General features: G+C 38.1%; 1 protein-coding gene and 1 pseudogene across 1 annotated transcript in view; one reads left to right on the top strand and one right to left on the bottom strand.

Moving 5' to 3' along the window:
* The window catches only part of ATP6V1H (ATPase H+ transporting V1 subunit H), a 51729-nt gene extending 40476 nt beyond the window's left edge, over positions 1-11253 (bottom strand). Inside the window, exons 1-4 of the mRNA XM_072411207.1 lie at positions 11094-11253; positions 9091-9152; positions 7539-7658; positions 898-997 (exon numbers count right to left, since the gene is read on the bottom strand). Coding sequence (XP_072267308.1) covers positions 898-997; positions 7539-7642 — 204 coding nt within the window. The 5' untranslated portion in view covers positions 7643-7658; positions 9091-9152; positions 11094-11253. The remainder of the gene's footprint in view (positions 1-897; positions 998-7538; positions 7659-9090; positions 9153-11093) is intronic.
* Positions 11254-21343: 10090 nt separating this feature from the next.
* LOC140331977 (small ribosomal subunit protein uS8-like) lies at positions 21344-22134 on the top strand (annotated as a pseudogene).
* The last annotated feature ends 3769 nt before the right edge of the window (positions 22135-25903 follow it).

Raw genomic sequence — 25903 nt, 5'->3', positions numbered from 1 at the left:
TTGTTGCCACATTGGACGAAGAAAAATTCGTCAGTCCATTCGGAGCTGAAGACACTACGTTCGAGGTCAACCTTCCAGAGACTGGTAGCTCCGCATTGCTTCTGCTCTTTAGGCATAGTAAGTGGAGTTACTGTGCAGGAACCCAATGATATTGCCAGGACTCCCGATACCGCAACAATTCAATTAGGCTGGATCCAACAATAAATATCTAGGGGGGCGTTAGGCTGGACTAGAATACTAGTTGGGCTGTATCCAGCCTAAAGGCCAGAGTTTGCCTACCTCTGGCCTAGGGGATCGAGAATGAATGGGAGCGCTAAGCCTCCCAGGATACCTACATCAAGCTTTCCAGGAGGCCCTTGAGTGATTCTTCTGCACATGCCTAGGAAACTCAGGCATGTGCAGAAAGAGCCTTTTCATGAAAAGGGAAAAAAATTGCTGCTCTCAAGCATATGCAGTGAGATCGGCAAGTTTTTTTTCCAAGAACCCAGGAGAAGAGGCGAAGATGGCAGTGCCCAGTGCCCCGGCTCGGCAGCAGATGCTGGAGGGATGCCGGGCCCATTGGAAGGAACCTCCGGACCTATTGACTGCACTGCAGGATTGAAGTTAAGTGTTTTTTTTTTTTTTTTTTTTGGGCATTTTTCAGTTTACTTCCTCTTTAACACCAAATCCTTTAGCTGTTGTGCAGCCGTACGGCATACAATCGGCATACAATGCTTACTAAGTAAGAACCATGAGGCTTCAAGTGGGCATTAAAGTTTTAATTAGGTTTAAATGCTGGGTTATGTCCTGGATATTCATTTAAGCAGAGAAAGCCACTTGGATGGGTGACCCAACACCTTCATCAGTAACAACAAGTTCAGCAACATATAGCTATAGCGATTGTAAGTAAGTAAGTACCTGATTGCTTTCATTTGTTAGTATTGCTTTCTTCTCTTCAGCACTTGATTTTTCAAACCTTAAGATAAATTCACAGTCTTCTCCAGAAATCATCTGACCCCTGTAAGATTGATACAATATATGAAAATTAATGTTATTAGGATAAACAATGTTGAGGTTATGATACATTTAAACAGCATGAAACTGATTATCCTTTAGTACAAGTTCTAAAAAATTGCTAAATGTAATTTACATACACAGACATTTCAAAGACTGCTTGCCTCAATGCTGGGTGACCGTAAACACACACTATGAATGTTTTTAATTCACTCATATTCTTGGCAGCAGTGGTAATTTTAGGAATCATGGGTAACGCAAGTCAATACCTTCTGGAACATATGAGTGAAAACATTGTCCTTAAAGGAAACCATACCAATCTTCTTGTTATCCTATCTAAAAGTAATAACAATTCTGTACGTACCCTCCACATTTCAGATATTAAAAATGATGCCACATCCCTAAATATACAAATATGGTAATACAATGACAGTGCAAGACAGCAAGTGGGACTTTAAATCGGATTACCTAAAAAGAAAAAGCCATCCAACAGTGTCTGTGTAATTTTTTTTTTTTTTTTGTAATACAACAGTCCCATCCATCACAAAAGAAGGGATGATGCCATCAGATCTAGAAAGGTACAATGCCCTTTAAAGGTTCGAAATCTAATTATTGCTGCTATGTCCGTGTTCAACCCAGAAAATGTTTGGCTGGCTGAGAAGAAATTGTAGGCGGTGGCATGTATTGTGAAGCTCCACAGTAACCACTCAAAAATAGCCAGGTGGTTACTGAAAAGTGCCAAGTTGTGCGCCCTGCTAAAAGGGGCTGGGGAGAACACTTTAGGTAGAGATCACTACAGAACAGTGACAACAAGACAACAAAAAAGCAGTTACAACAGAAAAAGCTGTGCAACATTCCTATTCTGCATAAACTCAGATGTATCATGTTTCAGGTGTTTTTTACTGCTGCGGGATACCAAAAAAATCTATGTTGCACATAATCTCTAAAATAAAGTAAAACTATTTTTGTAGAACTTTTTATTTTCCTTAAGCAATACCCCCTAAGTAGCATAAACTGCTTTTACTGCTGCAGGATGATGAACAAGGATGCTATTCACAGTATTCTCAACATTTCCAGAGCTCCGTGCACCAGCATTTACCAGCTATGCAGTCTCTGCGTCCCTTTATTATAGTTTCTTCTGTGATGTCTGCAAAACTATCCCACAGTGTCCCATACTTTCTGACTTTTACAGGCAGGAAAGAAGGAAACATTTGAGCTTGACGTATATAAATAGGAAGCATCAAGAGCTACTGGACACTGGCAAGCAAAACAAACAAGCAACTGGTATCATTCCTTCTATTCCCAAAATGTCTTGGTTAGTTACATAAAGAACCAAGAGAATACTACGTTCAGAATGTTCAGAATAGAGGGATTCATATTGTTCAACACACTTGTAAGATTATACAAAATGTCTAGTTCTTTATAATCCATTAAAGAACATAGGATTCTTGAACCGTTGGGATCTCCAAATGCAGTGTTAAGAAGGTTGGGAACCAGGACCAGAAAACTGCCAGAAACCTCTACAAGGAGCAACCCAACAAGGGGGCTCAAGAACATCAGATTTAGGGCACCCTTTAATGCACACTTCAAGGCATAAAAATGAAGGCCGAACAATGGCCACGCTACAATGTGAAATGTCTACAACTCATGCATCGCATACAAATCTATTGAGCCGAGCATTTTAAAGAACCTAGTATGTCAAAAATGGAGGTTTGAGGGAAAAAGACCACAGAAGTTTAATACTGCTTTTTGATATTCCTGTGAATAAGCTGGGGCAGCATGCTAATTACAAGGAGGTGAAGACTTTGCATGGCGGTGTTACTCTGCCAGATATGCAGTAGCACATTTGTAAGAATTATTGCAGTAACTAACAGAAGTATAAACAGTTGGCATTTAACAGTTTTTTTGCCGTCAATCTGAATTTCTATCAAATCTTTTTCAACAAATACAAATGTTCCGGATGCTTTTTATTTCTAAATTCAAACAAAGAACAGACTTATTCTTTCCATGAACTCCAGGGCCACTTAGTATCTGCACAAGAAAGAAAATTTGGGTTCACAGATTTATCTGAAATATAGGCGATGGAACAAGCTGAACAAAAGGATTTTTGTTCCTTGTAATATGAAGTTCAGATGATGGCCTTCCTCTTTCAAAAACTTCCGCTTTTTATCAAAAAAACTATAGAAAGCCCTCCCCTAGAAAATTTCAGTCAAACACCCACACAGTGTCATCTAAATTAAAAGCTCCCTGCAATATTTGTGAAAGCTCATCAGATACTTTTAAGGGAAATATTTTCTGTAGACAGACACAGTATAAGATTAATTTATTTTCTAAAACAATTATGAAAGTGAATATTCGTAAAAAGGTAATAAGTAATGGTGGGATAGTAAAGTACATAAAGGATGGGTGGGAAATATGTCCCCCAACTCACTACTTGAGCTGTGTGAAAAAACTGGAATACAGAATTATTTCCAAGACAAACAACCTTTGCCAGTTGATATTTACTGAAAACAGCATATGATTAGGTGGCTTAAACGCTATTTGAGGTTCTGACTACTTAGCCCTTGGATTTGTATGAACTATGACATCCATCAAACTTTAAACAGCTGGACTTGTCTATAAAAAAAAAGCATATGTGGAGCTTTAGAGCGCTGCTAATATGAAGGTTAAAAAGATGAAACCATAAAAGAAGGTCAAAACTTGTTTCCTTCTAATTTTTAGATAGAGTAGGGGAGGGTTAAAATCACATTTGTTTCCATCAGTGGGCCTGATTTAATAGACTTTTCCAAGGTTGGAGAGGATAAACTTTCATTAATGAAGCAGGGTGATCCAGCAAACCTGGAATGGACTTTTAAAAGTAATTTGTTAGCAAATGTTTCCAATCCTGGACTAGATCTCATTCCAGATTTTTGGATCACCCAGCTTCACTTATAAAAGTGTATCCTCTCCAGCCTTCAAGAGTCTTAATAAATTCGCCCCTTTATCTCGTATTTCCCTTTACAGTCGGCCTGATTTTTTAAAGCTCTCCAAGACTAGAGAAGACTATCATGGGAGAACCTGGGTAATCTGTTAAACCTGGAATAGATCTTGGAAAGGATTAAACTTTTGCCAAATAGTAGAAAATTATTTTAAAGAAGGTTATTCAAGGTTTGCTGGATGACCCCAGATTTTAAAACTTTTAGAGACTGGAGAAGATAGACTATCTCAGGCCCATTGTGTCATTTGAAAACACCAGAAAGCGAGAGGATATATTTTCAATATGAAGTGAATCCTCTGTTAAGACAGTTTTGTAGAAACAAATGTCCCCAATGGAAGATTTCCCCTCTATTCCGATTCTAAATCTTCAATCATTTTCAATACTGGTAATCAGGTCAAATAGAGAGAATGAAAAAAAGGCCTTAGAATCTAGTCATACGTTAAGCAATTTTTACATAGAGTTTATTTATAAATGTTATCACACAACTCAGGATATAAACATTTCTAAATGTGTAAATTCTGGATAAAATTTGTATGACGTGTTAAAACAATATTGCTGCAAATTGTCCAAACCAAAGAGCCTGGGGGAAGCTATTCAAAGCAAATGGAATCCTAATACTCCTTTTGTATTAGTGAAACTACCTACACCAGCCCTACTCCATCATCAACCTATTTCTTCTCATCTCAATTAGATACCTAGAGTCTCCTTGATGCCATAAAAGTTTGACGCCCTTGAACATCCAGACATATTTTATCTTGAACCTTTTCCCTCCTAGCTATATCTCAAAAATAACCTACATCTTATACATACCCATGAGAAAGCCTAAAAGGGCGAAACGCAGCAGGTTACAAGACGTTGTATTAACACGACTAGATATCTAATGTCTATTTGAAATCCACTACCCATGATGCAACCAATGGGCTCTGGATATTACTCATTTGGAACACTGTATAGGTTTCCTTAACACCCCTAGCGGTAATCCTGAGTGTGACTTGGGGTGGCTTTTACATGCCCCCTTACCTTTGCCCCACGCTCCAGCGGCGATCGGATGGTCCTGCTGTGATGCCGGTCCGTCGGGGGCCGTGGCCGGGTGGGAAATTTAAAAGCAGATTACTGGGTAATCTGCTTTTAAATACCACCTGGGTCCCGGCCACGCCGCTGCTTGCATCAGCAGTGAGATGCGAAGCACAATGCAGGACTTATGCATTGTGGTCACCCCCGAAATTTGCTATTGCTGCTCGCATGTGCAGTGAGAAGTCCTGCATTGTGCTTTGCATCTCTCTGGAGATGCAGAGCAGCAGCTCCAGCATCTGTGTGAGGCAGTCGGGACATCCCCACTCGTCATCTTCCAGGTGATGCAAGAGGTGATGTATTGGGGGGGGGGGGTGTGAGGGAAATGTAATCTACAATGTAATCTGCTTTTAAATGTTTTTTATAGTACAAAAACACCACACAACATGAAATAAAAATAAAAAGTACATTTTTAATTTTATCTTTTATCTTAAGATTACATTGTTGTCTATTTCATTATTTTTGAAAATTATTATTTATAATTATGTATTATATTATAATTTATGATTATATTATAATAAATAAATATAATTATCATACCCAGGAATTAATCCTAAGAATTAGAAGCCCACAATATAAACAAAAATTTCTATGCAAAAAAAAATAGGATCACTTTTTGCATCAAAAAACTGACAGAATTAGAACGCTAGGGGGGTTAATCATATTTTTAAAATTTATGTATGATTTTCAGCCAAAAAAAAACCCTTCTTTTCTCTGTTCCTTATCTACTTTGTGTTAAAACATTTAGAAATAGATGCAATAGATAGATGGTACAAATGTCTGCGACGCAGATATCATGCTGTTTGTGATCAACTCTCAGAAGTAAAGGAAATTGAATACTTATCAGGAAATTCTTATTTATGCTTTAACAAATTAAATGTTATTTTAAAACGAATTACATTTTTTAGTCTGCAGCTTTAAATCTGAACTAAACTAAAAAAAAAATAGCGAGCAGACAGGTTTTTTTTCTTGCAGAAGGGACAAAAAAAAAAAAAAAAAAAAAAAAAAAAAGGTAATTGTTTAAGCTTTAGAAAAATATCATTTACACATAAGATTACTTTAAGGGCCAAATCCAGGCAACGGAGAAATACCAGCCAATGCTTCCAGTGTAATCATTGCAATTGTTCTAAAATCAGTCCAATGGGAATCTATATCTCTAGATAAAGCAGATCTGCAGGTTTCAGTTTTATTTTTGGCTTTAAGATACATCTCAGAGCTGGTATTTTGTACAGTGGGCCGAGGTCTAAAACTATGCTTGTGTATATCACTAACACAATATGGACCAAGTATTAAACTGACAAGCATGTTCTAACATCATGAAGAGAAGACTCCAGAACTAAAACACAGGATGTGTCAGGTTTTACCCAACCCTCTCCACATACTTGTGATTGCAGCAACAGACCAAAACATTGGACCTGGCAGGCAAAACACTGTTAAGATAAAATGTGTGTTTTCTAAACAAACAAAGCTATTTGTTGTAAGCACAGGGCAGCTATAGAGAAGTAATTCGACTTCATTCAGCAATCCAGCATGGGTTTTCAAGGTTTAATAAAACATAACATACAAAAAGCCCTATCTCCTTATTGATCATATAGCAACCCCACCTGCCTTTGTACTATGAAACAGGGACCTGACAATATTATGGGAGAGATGTACATTTCATACATTACTGTCAGTTCACTTATTAGGTAGAATTGTGCTGCTTTCTTTCCTTAGCAAATAAAAGCTTTTTTTTTTTTTTGCTCTCTACACATCAAAGATAAAATCCTCCCACAGCAGGGCGATGATTGCTGCACAGGCTTCTGTTAAAAGTAAAACTAAGCAGTTTAAACAAGTGAAAACATTATTCTGTTACTAGAATAATGATGTGACAAAATTACAGAACCAAAGGGGAAGAGTTGTCTAATTCTACTTTAAGGTTTCTTGCAATTTAAATGCAAAAGGTAATGTAAAGCCCAAGGCTAGTAATACGCACTGGTCAGACTTCACATTGTGGGCAGAAAGCCAGATCTAGAACACATTTGGCAATCCCAATGGTAAAATGTGTAGCATGATGTCAAACTTTTTTTCTCCATATTTTTCCTGGGTTTATAGCAATTATTAGAGGAGAACTAGAAGGTCAACAAATCATTTGTATTAGCACCAACTTCAGCTAAACTTTTTTTTTTTTTTTAATATAAACAAAAAGGGTTCAAAGCTTCTGTTTTTCAGTTTCTAAAGCTGGGAAAGCTCCATGTAAGCCTATGGATTTTACACTATGGTTAATCAACTAGCCTGTGACTAAAAAAAAAGTTTAGTCTGACCTAAAATAGGGTTGATCCACCCTACCTTGCCCCCTAGTATATCCTAACCCCCCCACCCTGATGCTTACCTTACCACTTAACAACAGCAGCAAACTTCTAGAAAACCCAAAAAAAGGTATTTTTAGATGTCAGAACTCGACATTGGAGAAAGCCAGAATAATTTCCCACATAAAAGACAAGAGCTGTGTACTTACTGAAGATAAGACTGCCAGTTCACCTTGTTGGCTCGAACCTCTGCAGCCTTGGCTGCAATAATGTTTGTTGGGACAGCAGCATCAACAGCACCTCGGATATCCATCTTTTCTTTTTTATTCCTAGAAACAAAAAAGGAATAAAACACATTTCAAGACGGAATAAAGTCTCCACACCAACAGTGTCTGATGAAAGAACTCTTCATCACATGCTGAAGAAAAGGCTTTCAAATTGTCCCCTACATCTCATATCATCCCCAATCAAAAATGCCTTAGGAAAGATTATTACCGTATTTGTTCCTTCTGGTTTCTTTTTTGGTATACTACACATTTTACAACATACCATACTCCCCAACAATAGAAAAGGTAATGAAAACGTTTATCTGATCCTCTGCTTAAAAGATATCCATTATCTTTCAGGTTATATTTAAAGGATACATAAACTTTTTTTTTTATAAAAAAAACCCTTAATCCTTCATTCCCCCAGTTAGGTTTGTACAGGACTGAAAACCTTCTCCCAACTCTCTATTTGACAGCAATATGTGCCTCAAAGGCCAATCAGCAAGCAGGAAAGCTGTCAGGAGGGAGGGAGAGAACGTCACATGATCCCCATACCCAGACATGCCAAGAAATTCTCTCAATTACCAGTGCCCAAACAGGAGCAGAAAAAGTCCCAACAATTAGGTGAACCCATTTCTTCACCCCACAGAAGAAAAAAAAAAATCACGTTTACTGTAGCTGTATAATGCTGTTTAGATTGCCGTCTCATTTTTAGTGAGGATCAAATCTCTCAATTTATCAAAATATGTAGTACATTGATAAACCTGTAAATTTTACTTGTGAGCTTCTTTGGTATTATAGGTAATTTAAGAGCATCAAGGTTGGATGTGGCTTTCTTGAGGGGGGAAAAAAAAAAAAAAAAAAAAAAAGAGACAATACCCAAAGGATATTTAAAAAACTGTAATAAAATTAATAAAATCACATTGTTTATAAAGGTGACGTATATCAATCAAGTTTTGATTATTGGAAATTATCCTAATAGGTATGAGTGGCAATCGAAAAAAAATTAACATTAATGCAAAAGCTGCAGCTGAACCATATTTTTCTTTTCACTGGAACATGTTTTGTTCTTGAAGACTGGTTGTTTTGTAAATTCATAATTTAATTAATAATAAATTAATTATAAACAGTATTTATATGGCACCAACATATTACACAGCTCTGTACATTAAATAGGGGAATATTTTTTATATTCCCCATAGCATAAATGATATAAAACCTAAAACTTGTAAAACCATAAAAGTTAGATTTGTCTATCAAAGTATATCTTGTAGATCTTGTTTTTAAGATTTTAAAATATTTGTATGTGAAAAGGGTATCCACTAAAACTTGCCCAAATAAGACAAGCATACACACAAATCTCCTTCCTTGTGTCCTTCAAGCAAACAGAAGTCTGATGATACAACAAGGCTTTTGTTTTCCCCTAAACATTGGTTTGAAAGGCCAAACCCTTTTATCAGATAAATTACAGGCTGTTCTCAGCTCCGAGCCTTACCTCTAACAGGTAATAAGCAGGCCGACTCCGGATTGACCCAGGAGAATTCTGTGAAGAAATAACTGTAAAAAGAACAAACGGTGACATTAGGTTTGTACCGAAACCATCAACAGCAGCTGTACTTTTCTATCTAAACTCTGTGTAAAGCCCCCTCTTGTCCTCCAGGGAAAAAAGATTAACTTCAGATCCCATTGCAAGAAATCTTGGCCATATACTTTCTGCATCTCATGGTAACAAGGAGGGTCTCCGTCACAATCCCAAAATGATAACAGAGCTATTATTATTATTATTAACTTGTATTTATATGGCGCCAAACATGTTACAGCTTTTACATACAGGCTGAATGTTACATTTATTCAAATATGAATTACAGTAACTTCTGTTGTACAATATTTCTTTTACATTCTGATATGAAATAAAGGCTTTTTATGTGTAGAAGTGAAAAAGTGTCTTTTCAAAAGGACAACTGCAGGAAGTAGATATGAACTAGTCACATAGGAAAGCATAGAACTTTGGATGAAAAGTATTTTCTTGCAGTACAATTTACATGTTTTAAGGCAGTAAAATGTCATGTGTGAATAATGATGAATATTGCTATAGTGAGTATGAAGTCCAAACAGCATCTAAATCCAGGGAGAAATTCACCTCCTTGGCTGTGTGTATTAAAGACACAAGTTTGGTATTCCCTGGAAGTGACAATACAGAGTTCCTGAAACAAGTTCTTGTTGTGCAAATATGTGCTGTATACAGTGGACATACACACTTCTATTTACACATACTTGAGCGTCTTTGAATTCCTCACTAGTTTACAATTAAGTTGTGGAACTGCCATGACATGGGATGGCAAACAAACATTGAAATAATACTACTCTTTATGAAAGCAAAGGATAGAACAGGTCAGACCACCACTGTAATGGTAGGGACCACATCTCACTGATCACCCCTGTAATGGGCTGCACTTCGCCCCTTGGTGCCAGTATAATGGGGGCATTGCTCTAATAAGAACCCTGTAAATGGGCAGTGTTCCACCAATGTCAAGAAACAATTTTCACTAAACTTCATTTATACTGTTCATTGTTTTTTGTTTGTTTTTTTTAAGCAGACATGCCCTAGTGTCAGAGGAGCTGGTATAGATACACATAATAATCAGCCAATATCTACTCCATTCTTTTCTCTTTCCACCCATAACTGTTATATATTGAAGAGGCTAAAATAATACAGAGAGCAGTCCAAGTATTCAGAATAATTCTGCATTTCACACAAACACTACTTCTATGTCATATTTCACATAATGATATCTCTATCTATTCTTGGCAAAACTGGAATCCTAAACCCAACAAATACAGCAGACACCTTATTTCACTGTAATAATCATTCAAATATTCAGCCCAAACACATCACTAACAATGAATGCCCGGTATACAGAGGAGGTGGCTGTGTGCCCTGCCAAAGTTCACCATCATTCACCGCGGGGCGCACCGGGCTCCACCATCATTCACCCAGGGGCACACCAGGCTCCACCATCATTCACCCAGGGGCACACCAGGCTCCACCATCATTCACCCGGGGTGCACCGGGCCCCACCATCATTCACCCAGGGCGCACCGGGCCCCACCATCATTCACCCAGGGCGCACCGGGCCCCACCATCATTCACCCAGGGCGCACCGGGCCCCACCATCATTCACCCAGGGCTCCATCATCATTCACTCAGTGTGCACAGGGCTCCACCATCATTCACCCAGGGCTCCACCATCATTCACCCAGGGCACACCAGGCTCCATCATCATTCACTCAGGGCGCACAGCCCCATTATTGTGCAGGCAGCACACACTCAGCTCCATCAATATACATCTAGGCCACACCAAGCTCCATTATAGTGCCTGGGAGCACTCAGCTGACACCATGACCAGAGCCAGGCCACACTCAATATTGTGCACCCAGGACACACCACTGTACAGCTCGATCACCACACTGCTCCATAGCACCACTGTCTATACTCACCGCCTCACCGGCTCAGACCCCGGAACGTACACCGGACAGCCAGCAGCATCCAAAGCTCTACGCACAACACTTGTGACCTCTCTGTACAGACTGCCCAGCTGACAGGGGAAGCGCAGTCATGTGACAGGAACTCGATCAGGTGACTTCACCACTGTAACCATTACCAGCGTGCACAACGCGCGTGCCAGTAGCTCCGTATTGCGCATGTGAAATGCAGATCTGACGCCGATCGCCTAACTCCGCCTACAGCCTCAATCCATAAAGTAGAGCTGATCGCTTAGCCCCGCCCACCTCTTCAGGCCTAAACACAGAGCTCATCACATGACCAGCCATTGCTTCCCTGTGCTGGTTTACAGATTAACCCTTTGTGGTCAGCACATTTGTCATCTTCTTCCCTCCTCAATGTGAAATAAACATTTTATCTTCTCCTCCCTAATGTATTTCTGTCATTACACTACATCCCCCATGCCACTGTCTAATGATGACACACATTATGAAATTTCAGTGTTGTATTAGTTTCAGTGTTTAAACCACAGATTCTGATACTTTACATATTATTACACAATATTTATATAGCGCCATCATATTACGCATCGCTGTACAAACTCCATAGTCATGTCATTAACTGTCCCTTAAAGGAGCTCACAATGTAATGTCCCTACCATAGTCATAATGTCTTTATTACAGTCTAAGGAAGGCAGGGGGCAGGGGGGATTTTTGACTCAGGGGCCACAATGGGTTTTAAAATTTGACAGAGGGACCGGATTTTGGCCCTTAACAGGTAGCAAAACATAAATATATGAATATACATGAATATAATATAATTCTTAGGCATAACTCACCAAAATATGTCCAACATTTAACACATTTAATAAAGTTTAAATTAAAAAAAAATCTGTTAAAAGAGTGCATAAAAATACTGGCAAACTTTCCAAAATCATGAGAAACTTCAATAGTGACAGTCTATTCCTCCGATTTATGCTTGGTTCTGATTTGTTCCAAATAGCACCCAATGCACTTGTGGTACCGTGCAGCACAATGCAAGCTTATGCATGGAGTATTGAAGTGAGCAGCAGTGCATTAGCTTGCATTGTTCTGCGCGGTACCACAAGTGCATTGGGTGCTTTTTGGGACAAATTTGTGCATTTGATACAGAATGAATCTTCCCAGAACTTTACAAGTGCCAAAAATGCTGAATGCACCTTTTTTGGGTGCATTGGGGAACGCATTCAAATTAATAGGCTAGCCTAAAGCAACACACAATAATAAAATAGAATCCTTTACATTATTCTGAGCTTTCCATTCATCATTTACTAAAAAAAATACTCAAGCAACTAATCATTATGTAGAGCTAGAAGGGAGATAACATTTATAAACTTACTTTAAGATTTTATTCTTTCAATTCCACAAGCTTCTTCTTCTATGGACTGAACACGTGAGGTAAGTAGGCACCAAGACATAACCCTGCCAACTCTCCCATTGCAGATCTGAGCCTGTGATGGGAGAGTTGTGTCAGGGACACAGCCCTCCCACTTACAGGAGCCAGGAAACAATCAAGGGACATGTTCCGCAGCTCTGCCCGGTGCACCAGTTCAGTGGGGTCCTTCCCCTGACTCTGCTCAGGGTGGCATTGACCAGATCTACAGACCCCAGAAATACACCAATTGGGCTGTACATGGCCCACAGTTTGCCCATGCCTGGTCTAAGGTCAACTTTGGGGGGAAGCCAGTTAACCTAATTGCATGTTTTTGGAATGTGGGAGGAAACTGGAATACCTGGAGGAAACCCACACAAATACAGGGAGAACATACAAACTCCATGCAGATAGTGCTCTGGCCAAGATTTGAACCTGGGACCTAGAGCTTCAAGGGCCAGAGCACTTACCTCTGAGCCACTGTGCTGTTAAATATCTGCATTAAATCCATGAGCAAGATATTTATGTAACCTGCACAGGTAAAGATTGTGCAAAAACACATTGATAACACAGGTAAACAAAAACTTAGTTTTGATAATCATCAGAAACCACAGTTCATGAGTTATAAGTACTATTATAGTTAACATTGTATGTGCAAGTATTTTGTACTAAAACGTAAGCACCATTGAAGTGAATGTTAATACATCTTCAGTGTGAAGTAATATAAGACACACTGTGGTATAGATCTACTGAACAGAAATGCTTCAGAAATGCTTAGAGTAAGATTTTCTTGTGTACTCTTTGTCTGGATTGTCGCGGTACAGCATCCAGCAGTAGTCAGGCATCATACTTTCATTCCAGAAACTTTGGTAGCGGTGCTCCATTAACTGAATGTCCTGGTGAAAACATTCTGCTTGTTCGTAACTCACCATACCAAGATTTTCCGGGAAGAATTCTAGATGTGATTGCAAGAAATGTATTTTTAATGACATGCAACAACCCAGTTTTTGGTATGAATCAAGCAGATTCTGAACTCCTTCCTTGTATGCAGGAGACTTATGGTTGCCCTGGAAGTTTTCACACAGCCACTTGAACGCATCCTAAGCTTCTAACTCAGCTGCTGAGAGAGATTGTTTGAAAACATCATCCTGCAAAACAGATTTGATCTGTATAAATATCCCTTCCTTCATTTTTGCAGTGCTTATGTTTGGAATCCTCCCAACAAGGTACTGAAAACCCATGGAGTTTGATTTACCCATGGCCTTTACAAAGTTCTTCATCAAGCCTAACTTGATATAGAGAGGTGGTAGAAATATTTTATGCGGATCAACCAGAGGCAGAAATTGACACTGCTTGTCCCGGTTTATAGGTATCACTTGGTAGCCAATCACGCTTGACATAACGGTCTCCCATAGATCGGCTGTCCCACAGGTATAGGAAACAGCAATATTTTGTGAATCCTCCTTGCATTCCTATCAGCAGGCCAATGACCTTTAGATCCCCACAGATGTTCCACTGGTGTGTTTTATACTGGATTGCTTCAAGTAGTAACTTCATGTTGTTAGGTTAACGGAATAGGTAATCAGTAGACTTGGTTTGGAATTACCATTATGCAGTAAGACTGCTTTCAAGCTTCTTTTAGAGTAATCAATGAAGATACGTCATTCAGATGGAACATGCTCTTGTGACAAACTGGTAAAGAGTGCATTTATATCATGACAGTAGCACAGTGAGCCATCACTAGTGAGGAACGTTGTCAATTTATGATTTCGTTTTCTGTAGTGAGTTACAGTTTTACCCTTTGCAAGCAAGTGCTCCTGTTTAAGCATTGCAGCAAGAAGTTCAGCTTTTGGAGAGATTTAGATCACGAACGAGATCATTCAGCTCTGCTTGTGTAAAGGTCTCTGGTTCTGAATCTTCATCGGCCAGTAGTCAGGATCAGATGATTCGGGGTTGTAACTCTGCTGCAACTCCAGCGCATTCCTCATCACCTTCTACAGAAGCAAGTCCCTCATGTGGCGGTACCGGAACTGGCAATGAATTATCATGGGGAACAGGCCTAATTGCAGAATCCAGGCTGGGATATACAATTTTGTGCTTAGTTTTACCTGAGAATCCACTTGTTGACGCTGCAAAAATAGCAGATGGTCTTGCGGTTCTCTCCACACCATTGGGATTGCAAATGGCATTGCTGCTTTACGCCAATTTAGCCAGTCACTAAATAATAAATGTTGAAATATGTTAAGTCTATTTCTAACGAGTTTCACACAATATATAATTAGCTGCATCACAAAAACTAGACGTGCTAGAGAAAAATTAAAAACACAAATTTGAAATCTGCATCAAAAATACTACAAAGGCCACATAAAAATATTTCTGATGAAAATGACATGTTGACCTGTGTAATTAGTTATTTTATACAATGCGATAGAATTAACATTTCGTTAGCTCTAAAACTGGCTGCAACACCCCCCCAATGTGCCTGGTCTCAGACCTACTTCTGTAATGCAGACTTACCTATGGAGATCACCCTACAACTACTGATCTGTGTCCCCCTTCTCACCCCAATCTATACACCATGACCCTAGATTCACTTAGTACAGCAGACCCCCTTCATCATGGTTAGCGCCATACACCCCAAACATCCCAGGCAGCATTTCCTTAGAGTGGATTGAGAATTTAAAGGCTTGCGTTGTGGTCCTAACACCTCCAGACTTCCTGCTGTAGACTATACCCTGAAGGCAGCCCATAAACTTGGCTACTCTCTAACACCCCACACACCTAGAGCAGCGTTCACCTATAGCTTTTATAGAATGCCACGGCCTGTGCTATGACTGTATTACGTCCTCCTAAACCTTGGCTGAAGCCTCCCGTGATGGTGCAGAAAATTCTGCAGCTTGCCTATGTACCCCCACATAGTTACATAGTAAGTCAGGTTGAAAAAAGTCCATCAAGTTCAACTACTAGGTAAATAAACATATCACAGATATAAAACCTTATGGACATAGTTACCCAGAGGAAGGCAAAAAAGACCCTGGTACAATTTGCTCCAAAATGGGGAAAAAAAATTCCTTCCTGATTACATTAGGCAATGGGATGTTCTATGGATCAACAGTTTGTTATTTTTACTTTAAAGTTTTAATACCCAGGTATATACCTCAGAAGTAGTTTTTTTTCTGGGGGTTTAGAAGTTTTTTTTACTGGGGGTATAGAATTGCATTAACTGAATTATCTAGTCCCAAATCTCTAGCACTAATGCTGCAGGTTACACCCCTACAACTTACCTGGGCACCCCCATTTACCCCACATCTAAAGATATGATTTTTTATTATCGGCCTTATATCTGTAATAGTGGCTCTGGCTCCCCCAAACTATGTCCCATGGGACCTTGATATAAGAACTTCCACTGGTAGTGTGTTTTTCACTTATATTCATTGATAGAATATTCAGAACTGTTTTTCTAGTCTCATCTGCTCCATGCTGCTAAAGTACACCAATGGACAATGGACATCTGTAATTTATCTGTAGTTGTTTCTGCTCATGACAATGCAATTCCCATATGTGTTGGCACATTCTATCTATCAGTTCACTGCTAACTTTGTTTCTGTGAATATGTACATGGTTGTGTCAGTATAGTCATACCTCCCAACTGTAGGGCTCTGGTCAAGTGCCAATGGTTTGCCCATGCACTCGTTACCATTTTCACCTACAGACAAATAATTCACCACTTATTAGATGTTAATGGATCAGAAAAATGTTGGTTCCATACTTGTGGACTCATCATGTTATCATGCTTAATATACTCTATGTGGATGGCGTCAAATGGACTTTTAAATATAACTTTAAACATTCTCATAGACATGTATTTTATTGGTGTACTATTGTTGTTGATGTATTCTTTAATTTTCTTTTTGAATTTTATTAAAAGCTTTTCAATTTTTGAATTGATTAAAGATTGATTTAATGAAAAGTTTTTTCTACTTCATTAGCAGAATCACTAAAACAAAATCCCCCATACTTTTTAAGAAGGTGTAAAAGGCAGTTCCTCTTCTATCCCAGCACTTTCCAAAGAAATACTTGAGGAGTTGTAACATTTTAAGTAATAAATGTTTGTCTATTATTTAAACAAAATATAATTAATTTATGCAATGTCTGGGTAAAGGTAAGGTTAGGTGAAAACATCTTTAGCAATAAAATGCTTTGTACTACTAAGACCAAACATTGAAAGTATTCTGGCATATTTAAAGTTTAAGCTGAGCTTTTATTAAAATATAATTATATGTATAAAGTAAACTTTTTTTTTGCTTCTGCAGAGCCCTCGATCCCTCGACAATTAGCTTTCATCTTATCCCGTGCCATCATGGATTCTTTCCTTCTTTCTTTCATTCAAGCATGGAGGAACCAATTGGCACCACCATCTTCATCCGTCTTCTACCGCCTTCTGCTTACATCACTCAATCTTGCGTGAGATGTAGTAATTTTTTCTTCTGTAAATTGAAAAATTAAGGTGCCAAACTTACTGCAAATCAATATACGTAAAATTCATGTATGAATCCCAGGAGGTTGCTGCAGCAGTAAAGCCAAAAGGGGCCTCCTGTTCTGTAAAAAAAATGTTTAACCCCCCCCCCCCCACACACACATTTTCACTTTATATAAAAGGGTTATCTACTCTTTAATATATTAGTAAAACATGCAGAAATCGGCCCACTTTAAACTCCTGGCAGATATGAAAGACAGCTCTGTATATATCAGAATAAATTATTACACAATTATTTTAAATGCAATCAATGCACATACTGGAATTTCACCTGATATTGGACAAAGCAGCACATGAAGCCAATGAGATAGCAGGGATCTTGCTGATAAGAGAAGTGACAATAAGGTAAACTCATCAGCCTGCTGTGTCTGTTTCAGTCCAGTTACAGACAGTTCCTGGTTTTATTACCTATCTGCCGCATAAGAAAATCAATTTTCCTGCGCTTCCAGACAGGGCTGTGAATTGTAGCCAGTGTAAAGTCCAGAACTGTACAATATGAACAAAATTACAAATCAAATCCCATGGCAAGTAAAAAAGCTCCTTTATTTATATTTTATATGTATTTAGCTCCTTGCCTGGGGCTCAGATTGTATTGCAGTAATTTGTCCAATCCAATTTGAATTGACTGTCAGAACTCTGATAAATGGTTATTATTTACTCCAAGTTCTTGAACTTTGCACATCAACCTTTGTTTTCTGTCTATACACCTCATCTTCCTGAGTAAATCTAAACTGATTTTAGGTGATGACTGTCTTTTGCCAGTGATCCGATAACTTTGTGGTGTTTTAAGGGCTAATTTACTACAGTAATTTAGGCTGATCACTTAAAGTAAATGATCACTCTGCAAGGTATAATTCAATTAGCTTATTGAATGTGGTGAACATTGGCTGTGCACAAATACTCAATCACATGCAATGAAATATAAAAAAAACATATTTTTTTGCTTGCTCATTATTAAATGACTAAAGTCAGCAGAGCTTCTTCTCATTCACTAAGCCTGAATTATCATTTGGTTATTGATAATGCACTTTGCTAATTATTCAGCCTGTGTTCCTTTTTTCCCTCATTTTCCTAAACAATACCTAAACTCAGAATTTCCACTTTACATAAAAGGGTAGACAACCCTTTATTTTAAAGTAAAAATTCTGTTGTTTAGGTTTTTTTTTGAGTGCAACACTCTTTTCTTTAAAAAAAAAAAAAGCACCGCCCCCTAATTCTCGAATCCTAGAATTAATGGGAGCGCAAAGCCTCCCAGGATACCTACGTCATGCAGGCTGGGAGGCACTTGGGTGCTCCTTCTGTGCATACCGGAGCATCTCAGACATGCGGAGAAGGAGCCTTTTCGTGAAAAGGGAAACAAATTTCCAATCTCACGAATGCACATGTGTGGGACCAACCAGGCAAAAGATGGGATGATGTAGGAAGAAGAACCCGGAAGAAGAGGAAAAGATGGCGCCGCCCAGACCGCTGGCCCAAAGACGGATGCCGGAGAGACGCGCGACCTGATAGAAGAGACGCCCTGCGGGATTGAAGGTAAGTGTATTTTTTGTGTATTGGAGGATTTTGAATTTAGTTCCGCTTTACCTGTCATCCTATAACGCATTCAAAAAACAGAAGATAAACTGCTGCTGAGCACTTTGTAGTGTTCACAGAATAATAAAGTCCTGATTGTGTTTATTTTTGTTACAATGTTATGAAATGGGCTGACAAAAAGAACTGCTGTACTGGGCTCTGTCTCCTAAGATATATATTTATGTATCTTTTCCTAATATTGCATCATGCACTGCAGCACTGGTTCTTAAGGTCTTGTTCAGACCTGCCATAAAAAAAAAAAAGTGTTTCCGCTCTTGGAAGCCTACTATGCACAGCTAACCGTCCAGGATCATTTTCAGGCAAAAACGCCTGGTTTTACAGGTATTTTCAAACATTAATACAGGTATTTGCAATTGCCTGTATAGTTGGGGCCAGTATAGAGGATTTTTAGGCATTTAAAGCCTAAACTGCTCAAAATCACTTGACCTGAACAAGCCCATGGACACCCCATCTCTATTGGGCTGCCACAGGGACATGCGGCCTGTAGCATCTCCCCTAAGGCAGCAGTTTACTTTACTTTCCCAAAACCCAATACCTACACCTGGCACCTTTGCTTGTTAGCCCAGGCTCCTTACCTTTTGCAATGATGGAACTAGAGGTGTTCAGAACACAAACATTCTTACTCAGATGAAATCTAGTTAAAGCAGTCTAGAAATCCAAATGAATTTTTCAGTGACAGTATTGTAAAGTCGGATTAGAACTCCACAACCACGATTATGTGGAATTTTTAGACATGGGGGTTTGTCCAGAAAGTACAGATAGTATAGGGTTCAAACATTTCGATATTCAGTATATAATTTGACGTATATTCTGTCCATAATTGGAAGTACATTGATAAGATTTGCTGGGTTGACTTCACCTTGACTTTAAGCCAACCTTAATTTACCATGCAGCAAAAACAGAAACATACATTCAGCATACAAACGTTAAAAGGCCCATCACTTAAAGTGCCTTGACTGTACAAATAGAAATCCAAGGCAGACAATATATTATTTACCAACCAAATAGTATTCTGATTTAAAGAGAGTGTTTGTATGATTCACACACACTGAGATGATTCTGTGTCCAATAGAAATGTATACAAAGTCCACACATTCAATATAGTATAATTAAAACCATTTTTCATTGCCTTGCACTATTCCTAATAGAATGATTAAAAGCACTGGCAATGACATTGTAAATCTATGAAAGCCATTAAAGGTGATTAGCAACTGCTTAAAATTCATTCTTCAAAGGTGCTGTCACATAGTTCTCAAAAGTGTGTGAGTGCTACATCATCTGTCACATTTTTCCCAGCACCATAATCTGAAGGTTTTCTTCTACTGTCTATCAAAAGGGGTAATTGTGGAATCTGTTAAATAACTTCTTAATTGCTGTAATTAAACAACGCAAACTTCACCAGGACATTTTTTCAGATAGAGAGATATCTAAAACCCTCTTAGAGATGTTCAGTGTATTATGATTAGTTGTGATTGGCATATGAGGTGCTAACAAGCAGTCATTAGCCATCTCCATGCCATGATAATGGTGAAAGGTTGTTAAAGAGAAATTTCAGCTTATCTTAAGTTATTTTTAGACCCTCGGTTCTTCAAATTTGAAGCTGTGTGTAAGGTAAATTACAAACAGGTGAACTACTGTATTTGGCATTTTTTCATATGCAACTTTTAAACCCATGGTCTTCACATGAATTTAATGTAAACCTTTGATGACCATTTAAGAACCAACTGTATAAATGTATAACTGGTATATCAATAAATAACATAATAATAAATAGATACCTAAACAGCTGATGTAGAGCCACAAGACATACAGTAAATATCAATGAAATATGATATAATACAAGTTTGTGGCAGGTTTATGTTAAGGCAACTCTATCCCCCAAAAATACAGCAATTTAAAAAAAAATGGAATGAATTTATGTCCTGTGTCTTTTTATTGCTGATAAAAAATGTACAAAAAACGCACTAGAGCTGAAGAAGTAATTTAATTTCAAATTGGTGGAGAAATCTGGATTCAGAAAAAGAGATTTGAATGATTCATATTGGTGAGAGCTATGTTAAATTGTGGTATATTATTTTTGTGTCTTTGAAGGTCGCCGACCACTAAATGCACAGACTCCGGACCACACATGCGCACAAGAAACTTCCCCCAGAGTGACGTCATGATGCCAGAACCCGCCCACTTTCCCATCCCAGATCTGAGCCTCCGATGGAGTGGGCGGGTTGTGTCCAGAGACACACAATAAATTGTCATATTCATTTATAAAAAGGGGCCAATTTATACACTGTACATTGTACCGGTACATTAATTTCAGTATATCATTCAGAGATAAAATTTGAATTTAAACAAATTTTAAATTATTAATGACACAAGAATAGTACATATTGTATGTGAGCAAAAAAAAAATTAGTAGTCCCAGCACATGGTTGCCCCTAGAACTTCTGTGCACAAAGAACGGGGTCGGGAAAAAGATTGGCAAAGGACAAGGAGCCCACAGATAATGCAGTACAAAGGATTCCTGCAGAGACAAATCCAGAATACAAAGCCAGAGATCATACACAGGTAATCAGTTCACCAGAAGAGGTATCTAAGGATAAAAACAAAGCAAAGTCGGGGTCACAGGCACAAGGTCAGTCACAGGGTCAGAAACAAGTAGAATCAGCAACAGGCTCCTCTCTCTTTCCGCCATACTGCAGACCCGGCACCATGGTTCATATGAATGTGCTTGCTGATGCTCCTAAAAGCATCAAAAATACAGAGAAACAAGCGCCAGTATCTCATCAGGCCATGCTCAAAAGTGATTGTGCTATTCCTTACAGTGATGATGAAGCATGGTTACATTGGTGAGTTTGAAATTATTGATGATCACAGGGCCAGAAAAACTGTTGTCAATCTAACAGGAAGACTTAATAAGTGTGGCGTACTCAATCTCTTGCCTTCCCGTCAGTTTGACTATTTAGTGCTCACAACTTCGGCTGGCATCATGGACCATGAGGAAGCAAGGCAAAAACACAGGAGGCAAATCCTGGGATTCTTTTTCTAAATGTTAAAGAAGGCAAGATAATAAATTGTTATCAAAAACAAAAAAAAGAATCAGCAAATGAATAACACACCAGCAGCAGGTTGGCCCAACTTAACACTACAACAGGCAACTGGGGACTGTGAGCACAGGCGATAGTCCTTGTCTTAATCTGCTCCTAAATCCTCTTCAACTGTGCACAGCCTCAGAATATGTGCTGGGGATGCTGAGAAAGTACATCTCAGGCTGCATGGCTAAAGGGAAGCAGGAGATGCAGGTATTTCCTTGATCTCCTTTCTGCTGCAAGTGACACCACTGGACAGAATTAACAGGGTGTGATACTACGGAGGTACACAGCACGGAATTGCAGGCCAGATAAGCATTTCCTAGTTATTATGTCTTCATAAATTCAGAGTTGTATATTCTGTGAGGTTGCATTAAAGTTAAGAGATAATAATGTGGGGACAAAAAAGAAAAATAGACTAGAGAGGATAAAAGAGGGCTAGAAGGAGGAGAAGCAGAAGGTGGATAATTTGCCAAAATATTGCATGTTTGATAGTATAATCAGACCCATTTAGAAGGAGGTATCTTGATGACCATGGATATCCATGAGTCAAATATTCCTCATAGTAGTGATACTGTACCCAACGGAACCAGGTTTGCCTGCATTTCTCTGTATTTTTGCTAATAAATCTTCCATTTCCATAGTTTTTCCTACTCTAGGTAACAACTACTGAATAGTAGGAGGGGTGGTTTGTTTTCAGAGGGCCAGGATACCAGCTTTAGCAGCGTTAAGTAAATGGTGCACTAAAGAATTGTTATAACGTTTTCTAGACTTAGTAAACACATGTAGAATGGCAAGTGCTGGTTGTCAGTAATTAAAATATTAATAAGCTTAAATGTAAAATCTGCCACTCTCGACCGGAAGGAGAACAATCCCTGACAACTTCAAAATATATGAAGCATTGTACCTGGTTCCTTTCAACATCTCCAATAACAGCAATTTTAACTCTGTCTCATCCTGGAGGGCTCCTTAGAACTATCTCTGTCCCAGATACCATTATTATGGTATTAAATGAAAAATATTTGTCATTAAAGTGCACCTAAACTGGAGAGCATAGGAGATCTCCTATAGGCAGTATGTAATACAAGAGATTTATATCCTCCCTCAAATCTCCTTCTACATTGTGACTACAGGACATCCAAACTCTTTGAGTTAGGATCTGAATACAGAATAGTTCTAATCTGTGTCAGAATCAACTCTGTTTGGAACTATGTGACCAACACCAACTATAACCTGGATGAATAAAATGCATGTCACTTGCGGTCTGGAATTTTTGGTCCCCATATTTTGAACATTTTTCATTCTGGGGATTAAAATATAATAATAAATTAAATTTTCTTAACCAGGACAACATGTCATGGTTCTTCTTTTTTCTATGGCCTCCTATATTTACTCTTTGATATCAAAGTGCACATACTACTTACATATTCTGCAATCTCATCTCTTTAGTATGGAAAGCCCTATTATCACAATGTTCTTACAATCTACTGCACAACAAAACCATCTCCTATTCTGTAATAGCTAGTTTTGTATGATTAAAGCCATTAGCACATGTATTTATTTATATTGTGAACATAATTAGAGCTCACTAGAATGGAACACTATCCTTTGTGTAAACATAATGGTATTAAGAGTCATCATTAAACATAAAATAGGCAAAACAGTACTTTAACTCAATGTTGATTTTTATTATATATTACTTAGCCTTTGAATGTTATTAGGTGAACAAGTACATATTGAATCACAAAAAGATTTAATCAATACCTTTGTTTTGCTAAGAAAAGACAAACAAAAATACTTGTTTATGCACATTAGCTAGACCTAAAATGGAACTTTCATGGGAAAAAAATATCCCTTACTTTTACCAGTGCTGAACAGAACCGGGAGCACCATCATTTTCTTTTTTCAAGGTTTTTCTTCTTATAACCTGAACTTGCACTGGGACGTGTTATCCTCCAAAAGGGAAAAAAAAAAAAATTGCCAATCCCCTGCGTGTGCAGTGAGACTTTTTTTTTACATTACAGGCAGTCACTGATGTACGATGTACATACTACTTGTGTAGCTTATTCCAAAGGGACTCGTTTGTTTAGACGTCATTTGCTATACCTAGCGAGCTATTAAAAGCCATTTTAGTAGCAGGATAGTGCCACAAAAAATGTGTTATGTCATTATGGCCAATGTAGATGCCTGCAAGTAAGTGCTTACTTTACATACCAGCAAGAGATTACATTTTTCCCATTTATTTTGGGCCTAAATGTTAGTAAATAAATTATCAAGAAAATAAATATTTTCGCAAAAACGAATTTCTTCGTTTTGCTCATCACTACTTTTCTTTTTATTTCATTGACATGTAACATCAGCAGCCCCTACCCTACCCTGCAGTCTAGCTTATTGCATCAAGTCTTGTGTTCATATCTTGTGTTCATGCATCAAGTGGACACTAATCACTATGAATGTACTCTGCCTCACTGAATTTCTTAAAAGTTGGATTTTGCGAAAATCAGATTGCAGTTCTTTTCTTAATTTATTGGAAATATTCCCTTAACAAATGGTTTAGTTTTCTTGACTCAAAAACGTTCATCACCAACTTTAAAATCAGCAAAATGCATGTTGTGAAAAATAATTTAAAATGTAGAATTGTGTTGCTCAATAAGTTTTACTTTACGCATGAGATACTTTATTTTATATATAAATATATACATATATATATATTATATAATGAAACAGTTTTTATGACTAGCATAATAGACAAAGATAACCAGTGAGAAAAACAGCTAATTTTTACCTTTTACCTTTATCATATGTTCTTTACCTTACTATTATTTTAGGCAACGTTATCATTCTATTTATCTTTCTCTTTTAATAGGGGTTTGCTCACATCTGCCACCTAGTGGTACAATGTCCCCAAATGCACAACCTTTCATAGTTTGCATTCTTGGCATTTATCATATTTAGTTTAAAGCTGTTGGACAAATAGTGCCTGAAACACTAGAACAACTTAATAACAAATTGTCTTATTTTTTTAGTGTTGCTTGGTACAGTCAGGGTTTGACAAAAGTATATTTAAAGAACTGCATGATTCTACAGGCTACAAACATATACTGAATTTTCCAACAGGCGAAACAAAAATGTGCCTACATTGGCCTTTCCATTATACCAAGACTACACTGGAAAATGCAATTTATATTTAAATTTTAGAATTGGAATCTACCAAATGTAGACAGCCAGCGTCAGGAACATGGCATATTTAGCAATCCTTCCGGAGATTTCTAAATACTGTATAACGCCTTCATTTGTTGTGCATGTCCCTGGTGGAACATCTCTTTGTATTTCATGTCCTTCTATTGCTATAGGGTTTAAGATTCAATAAAATAAAAAAGAGAGGTTCTAGCTACAGCTACAGTTCTAGCTTCTTCTGTTCAGCTCTGTCTTCTTTCCCTCCTTGGCCCACATGTGGATTCCACCTTGCCTTCTCTGTTTTCTACTCTGTTACTCTATGTCTCCGCTCCATATTTTAGGATTAACTACCATTCCCTACTCCCAAACTAGGATGAGCTCATGTTTCGCCTTTTTTATACTATTATTGTGTAGTTCTATTGTATTTGTGTTACCCCTCAAAGTGTGCACAATGTTGTATCCCTGCTGCTACAGAACAAAAAGTAGCCAATGCTTCCAAGTGTGTCTTTAGTTAACGGAAAAGGATAAGAATGTACATACAGACATTTTGGGGGCACAGAGGTCTCTTTCTGATGACATGACCCTTATATACTAAAAAAATGTCGGTCTGTGATTTAGTTCATCTGATTTAGTTTAGGGTTTTGCCTGTTTTTTTGTACAAGGGTTGGGCTGCCTTTACAACACCAGTTATCTAAATGTTCATTTATTTTTTTGGTAAACTAAGGACATAGTCTGGATTTTGAAGTTCTGCCTTCTTTTTGATCTCTGGCTTAAGGTACCATTGGCTGTTTTCCCTAAACTTTGTACAGAAAAACAATGGTTGCTATTCACGATTGTTACTGATTATTTCAAGTGAGAATATTGTGTCCAGTTATTGTACAGACTGGTGGCCCAACTACTTCCAAGAAGGCTGCTTTGCTCTATGGAGAAGAAAGGGCTAGAACAATCAGCAGGTCCACCACTGTGTCCTCCCTATTAGTAAATCAATAGTCATTGATGGTTTAGT

Source organism: Pyxicephalus adspersus, chromosome 5 (genome assembly GCF_032062135.1).
Source record: "Pyxicephalus adspersus chromosome 5, UCB_Pads_2.0, whole genome shotgun sequence".
Lineage (NCBI taxonomy): Eukaryota > Metazoa > Chordata > Amphibia > Anura > Pyxicephalidae > Pyxicephalus > Pyxicephalus adspersus.
This window is presented reverse-complemented; position numbering and strand designations above follow the sequence as displayed.